At 35.8% G+C, this 6,226-nt stretch overlaps 1 protein-coding gene across 2 annotated transcripts; it reads right to left on the bottom strand.

Annotated features, from left to right (window-relative positions):
* Positions 1–489: 489 nt before the first annotated feature.
* Positions 490–4,138, bottom strand: LOC143607266 (GATA transcription factor 8-like). 2 transcript variants are annotated; one of them, XM_077082778.1, is made up of 4 exons: positions 4,041–4,138; positions 2,871–2,925; positions 2,297–2,531; positions 490–1,548 (listed from the first exon to the last, which is right to left on the bottom strand). In XM_077082778.1, the coding sequence occupies exons 3-4, from the start codon at positions 2,525–2,527 to the stop codon at positions 847–849; spliced, it is 933 nt and encodes a 310-aa protein (XP_076938893.1). In that variant the 5' UTR covers positions 2,528–2,531; positions 2,871–2,925; positions 4,041–4,138; the 3' UTR covers positions 490–846. The 2 variants fall into 2 exon arrangements, with proteins under 2 accessions (XP_076938893.1, XP_076938894.1); XM_077082779.1 differs by lacking the exon at positions 2,871–2,925 and having other exon boundaries at positions 4,041–4,057.
* Positions 4,139–6,226: the final 2,088 nt, after the last annotated feature.

Raw genomic sequence — 6,226 nt, 5'->3', positions numbered from 1 at the left:
GAATAAAATTAAGCTTTTAGAAATGACATAAAAAATATTGATTAAAAAACAACAAATTGGCAAGTAGCAACTGCCCAAAATTTATAAAGCAAGCATGTTGTCAAAAATAACATTAACATATCATGAGTTTGATGCTATTTTAAGCTGCCATGAGCCATATATTACGCAAGGCCCACGATATAAGCCCCTGCACATCTGTTTAAATAGTTAAAACACTTGAAAATGAATATATGCAACTAATTAAACCTAAATATAAGTAACAACATATGCATATATCTTATAATTCGACTCGTTTTTGGAAGCTCGATTTCCGATATAAACTATAAACCAAACCGTTATGTTATAAGTTGAAATTTTAACATTGACTAACCAAAAGTTAAAAAAAGAAAACCAACCGCAAAACCATGTTTCACGGGTTTAAATCAAACCATGGAGAGTTGTGAATGGTACACAAACATAAACACAAAATCAAGAAGAAAATTTTGGTTCAAAACTTAAAAGAATTGCAAAAAGAAAATTACCACAAAAGTGCTTAAACTTCTCATCTCAAGACTAAAGACTGCAAAAAGAATCCCATCACCAACCAACCAGCATAACAAACAAAAACTAAAATAACTGACTGACTCACTAACCTCCATCTATCCTTTTAATCTTACCATCTAAATATAACTTCTCTTCTCTTCTCTTCTCTTCCTTCCAACCTATACTATCAACAAAACAAATCATACTATAACTCATTACCAAACACACCCCTTTTACTTTTCCCTTCTAAACTTATATCTTAATCTGCCTGTGGGTTTATGTTTAGGATCAACTCCGGTTCGGCCTTGGGCCCATTTGTCACGCTTACCATTTGTCACTCGGCCCAAACTTAGTTCTCATTTCAACCACCTTCTTGTGAGAGTTCGAGTGGATGGTAGGAACAAAAGTCGGGCTGGCTGCTGGGCGGTACTCGGGGAACAACCGCCTGGACTTGTAACGAACGCCACACGCATTGCAAAGGGTCTTTGGGCCCAATGGGCCAGCCCGCCATTGTGGTGTCTTTGTGATTTCACAATGCAGACATTTTCTAACTCCTTGTCCTGTCGGGTTCTGGTTTTGGTAATCGTTTTGGTTCTCGTTTTCCTCTTGGGCCTTGGGCTTTTTCATCTTCTTTTTCTTAATCTTATCGGGCCCACCAGATTTCAGCCCGTCGTTACAAGATGTGAAATTCCTTCCGGGTTCCGAAGAACCCAAAACGGGCAAGAGAAGTTCGACCATATCGCGTGGGTTGAACGTTGCGGGCCGAGGACGTTTGGTTCGGGCCCGTTGTGGCCCACGTTGGATCGGGCTGAGTGGGATCATCATCCCAATGGGTGGCCCACTAGAGGACGAGTTGGAGCTCGAGCTGCTGGTGCTGCTCTCGAGGACCGATACGGGACTCGATGTCTGGAACTGAACCGTTTCTTTTTGGACCGGAATGTTCTCTTTCTTAATTGTCAACCCATCGCCCGAAAACGAGTCTTCCACAAAGTTTGAAAGCCATTCCAGCTGGACAATATTCTCATACTGTCAAAAACATAAATATGAATGTCTGTAAGTATAATAATATTAATGTCAAAATAAAGACTAAAAGATCAAGAAATGAGTAAAAATAATATAATTTCAGTTAAAACTTTTCACATTATGGAATTTACTCATTTACCCTTTACACTAAACTACTAAAGTTAGTTAAAAATCATGATTGACTTTTAACTAGTCAAACTATTTAACTTCAAGAACACTACTTTCTTACTTGATACCAAATTAACTTTACTCCTTTCACATGAAATGGAACCCACAGCTGATAAACTGACCAAATTTGAAATAACTCTTGCTTTTAAACCAATCAAGAATTATAATTATTGATGGGCCCACAAAATTGACAGATCCTTTGCCTCAATATTCAAATTCACGTTTGACTTAAATGTCACTCATATCCTTCAAATGTGACGATAACCAATTTCATTTCATTTTCAAATATAGCCCAATAAGTTGCCAAAATCAAGATTATTAAATTAATATAAAAAAACATAAATTTTAAAATTTGAAAAAACTTTAACCTTAAAGAGTTAAAGTAACTTTGATCTGCATAAACAAAAGAATTAAGAATTAAGCACCAAGCATGTGCATAATCATCATACACCCCACTTTTAATATACACAATATCCAGCTGGCTACCAAAACATACATGGGTGACATCATTAACATTTATTAATATTATTTATTAACATTTAAAGAATAATAAAAGATTGTCAACTGTTAATTTTTAACTCACCGGAACTGCAATCTCTGCAGACAGATTGGAAACATTATCACCCTTGCTACCAATAAAAACTGACTCAGGTACCTTCAAGCCACCGGAATTGTCGGTCCAGGCGGTGGGGAACTCGTTACAGTCGACGGTATCAAGCGCGGTGTCGTTGACCTGAGGGAAGTCAATCAAGTCATCAATTTGATCAAAGAAGCTTGCACAGTCAATCTCTTCAATGTAATTCTGGCCTGCCATTTATCTTTTTACCAAAAGAATTGATTCAGAAACATACAAAAAAAGCAAGAATAATAATATAAGCAAATATGTAACGTGGGATTGCAGACAAATTGACAACTCACATCAGTTTTTTGTGGGACACAATAAGATAAATTTTTGAAAAATAAAAAATAAATTTTTATAAGTATGTTTTTTGAATTTTGGCCTAATTTTAGATGGAGTGTGAAGATGCATAAACTCTTTTTATGTAAAATTAGAAAAAAATCAACTGTTACTGGCTGCCATTTATTCTGAATTTTGACTACATTTATGATATACTAATTTAGCACAAAATTTTACAGGGAATAAAATTAAAGCATACCTTGGAAATTAGCAGTAGGGATATTCAAAGCTTGTGAAATTTAGAACAGGAAGACCTACAAAAAGGAAATTTAAGTTAATAATTACATTTTTTTACTGCAAAAAAAAAAGAGTAAATTATACTAACAGAATTGCATAAATAAAATTCCATGGTTAAAAATTAAAGAAAACAGAGGGCAGAGTTTAATTGAATTTAGAACAGAAAGACCTTTATAGAGGAAATTTTAATTTATGAAGCTGAGGCAATATGATTACCATTTGTGCATTTATAAACTGGATGTAAAAAAAATAAATAAATTTACATTTATGAAACTGAAACAATATGATAAGATAATATTACAATCTGTACATTTAAAAAACTTGAAGTAAAAAAATAAAAATAATAAATGTACATTTATAAAACTGTAACAATATGATAAGATAATATTACATTACAATATGTACATTTATAAAACTTGATGTAAAAAAAATTAAAAAAAATAATAATAAATGCACATTTGTAAAACTGAAACAATATGATAATATTACAATTTATACTTTCACAAAACTGGATGTAAAAAAAAATAATAGAGTTTAAACAACAAAAATTGAGTAAACAGTAATAAAATTTTACCAAATTCCATGGACAGAAAGCCAAATTAAACCCCATTTGACACATTTCTTCAAAAATTAAGAAAAACAGAGAGCAGAATTTATTAAAACTGAAACAATATGATAATATTACAATTTATACTTTCACAAAACTGAATGCAAAAGTTAAAAATAATAATAATAAAGGAAATTTGTAAAAACTAAAACAATATGACAATTACAAATTGTGAAGACAAAATAAAACAGAGTTTAAACAACAAAATTGAGTAAACAGTAATAAAATTTGACCAAATTCCATGCACAGGAAGACAAATTAAACCCCAATTCACACATTTTGTTCCAAGATTAACAAAAACAGAGAACAGAATTAAACAAAATTGAATTGACCAAAAAAACAAGCAAAACCCATAAACCAAATTCGTTGCGTTGGTGAATTAAACCCTAAATTCAGCAAAAGCACGAGAACTCATACACTTGCAAGCAAAATGTTAACGAGTAGAAGCCTTGAGAACATAATAATAAAATTAAATTATTATTATGTTGTTTGTTGAAGTAATAGAAGTAAGTAAGTAGGTACAACCTGAAGTCAAAAGCTGCGTGACAGAAACCCCTAAATATTCCTTGGTAAAACCCTAACGCAAACGACAAATTAATTACGTTTCAATTAGAAAACATGAAACTGAAGAAGAAGAAGAAGAAGAAGAAGAAGAAGAAATGGTTTCAATTTTTGAAGATGAATTGAAATTGAAACCCTAAAAAGGGAGGGAAGAAGTGTTTATGGTAGGTGTGAAGTTCTTTCTTCTTTGTTGAGTCTGGTCTCAGGAAGATATCTTATATTATTATTACTATTGACCCACTCGTTTTCTCCATTTCCACTCCACATTACTCCATCACTCAGTTTTTTTTTAATATAATTTCCTTTTTTTGGATGAGTTTGGTTTTTTTATTTTAATAATTAAAATCACTTCAAATTCACGTCAAATTTTAAGTTTGTGTTTATTTTTGTTTATAAGGTTTGTAAGAAGCTTATGTCTGTGGGCGCGTCAACATAAGTTCTTAAAGACAGTTTGTTTTTAAAAAAAAAACATGAAAACTGTTTTCATGTTTTAAAAAATAAACTTTTTTTACCATCTTCACACTTTTTAACATCATACCAAGTACCAACACCCTATGTCCGCCACAACCATCCACCATCTGTCGCCACCACCACCCACCATCACTGTCCGCCGCCACCACCCGCCACCACCGCCGCCACCACCGCCGCCACCACTCGCCACCGTTAACCACCCACCACCACCGTCCATCACCACCACCACCCACGTCGGCCACAACCACCGTCCACTACCACCACCATCCACCGTACATCACCACCATCACTTGCCACCACCACCACCACCCGCCACCACCCACCGCCTCCCGCCACCGCCACCGCCACCCGCCACAACCATCCACCACCACCATAGTCCACCACCCACCACCAACGTTCATCATCACCACCACCCATTGTCGGCCACCATCACGATCCACCACCCACCACCATAACCGTCCATCACCACCACCCACCGTTCACCGCCTACCACAATTGTCTACCACCACCCACTTTCATAGTTCGTACATCACTACCAATTATTTTAGCAGTCTACAAAAGTTAAATGACTTTTATCTACTGTAATATATATGATAGGTAACTACATTTCAGCTTATGCAGACGATATCCAGTTTATTAAACAAACAATATTATATTTTCATATTGCAGACCTTCAGACCACATCTTCAGTTGCAGATATTAAATCAGATAAAATCAGATTGCAGACAATTTTTGTCTTCAAAAACAAATGTCTTTAACTTTGATTGTACATTTAAAAAACGCTATATTTTTTTTTTCTTATTTTATGTTAAATTATACATATTTATACCTTTGTTATTAACTTTTCTATTTTCTTCACTCACAAACTATTTTAAAAATATTAAAAATTTATGAAATGTGAACAATGATTTTTCAAATATACAAAAATATTTTACATTTTTTATTTTCTTCACCCACAACACTCTAAACTATCACATACGTTATAAATACCCCCACTTAGACTATCCGCTATGGGGCTCCGTTGGCTTAGTTGGTGGGCGTCCTTGAGCGCGGAACACAACCAAGGGGCGCCCTTGGTGGTGGGGAGCGGCGTTCCGGTTATTGCAACGGCCGGCACGGTGTGTGGTGTTGGTGGGCCCCGTCCCCTTCAACGGCTAACAAAAACGATTAGCTCCAGCTAATCTCTGGTACGTCGCCTTGATCTCCACCGTATCAGCTTCGATTTGCACACCCAGTACGTCGTATAGTGAATTGGGTATTTGACGGCGGTTGGGAACGATGGTTGACGGAATTGAGTGTGAAACAGCAAGAAGTTGGGTGTGAAGAAGAAAGAAGTTGAGAACGATGGTTTACGGAATTGACGGCCAGAGAAATTTCTCAATTAACGAAATTGACGGCCGGTGATTGACAGAATTGACGGCCGGAGAAATTTCCGGAGATAAAATAAATTAAATAAAGGGCTTCGAAGCCCCGCACCATAGAGGGGCATCTTTGGGGTGAGGTATTGAAGCCCCTAGTGCCCACGTGGCACTGATGTGGCACTGGGGAGGTGCTTCGAAGCCCCTCACCATAAAGGATGGTCTTAGAGCATTCTCATCCTATCTTTTAAACTTATGTTAGGGAAGTTTGCAAATTGTATGGTGGGATTTTGAGTGGTTGTGAGTAGGGGTGTGCACGGT

The sequence above is a fragment of the Bidens hawaiensis genome, unplaced genomic scaffold (assembly GCF_021521415.1).
Source record: "Bidens hawaiensis isolate Kalapana, Puna unplaced genomic scaffold, B.hawaiensis_p1.1 tig00080656_1, whole genome shotgun sequence".
NCBI classification, from domain to species: Eukaryota; Viridiplantae; Streptophyta; class Magnoliopsida; order Asterales; family Asteraceae; genus Bidens; species Bidens hawaiensis.
This window is presented reverse-complemented; position numbering and strand designations above follow the sequence as displayed.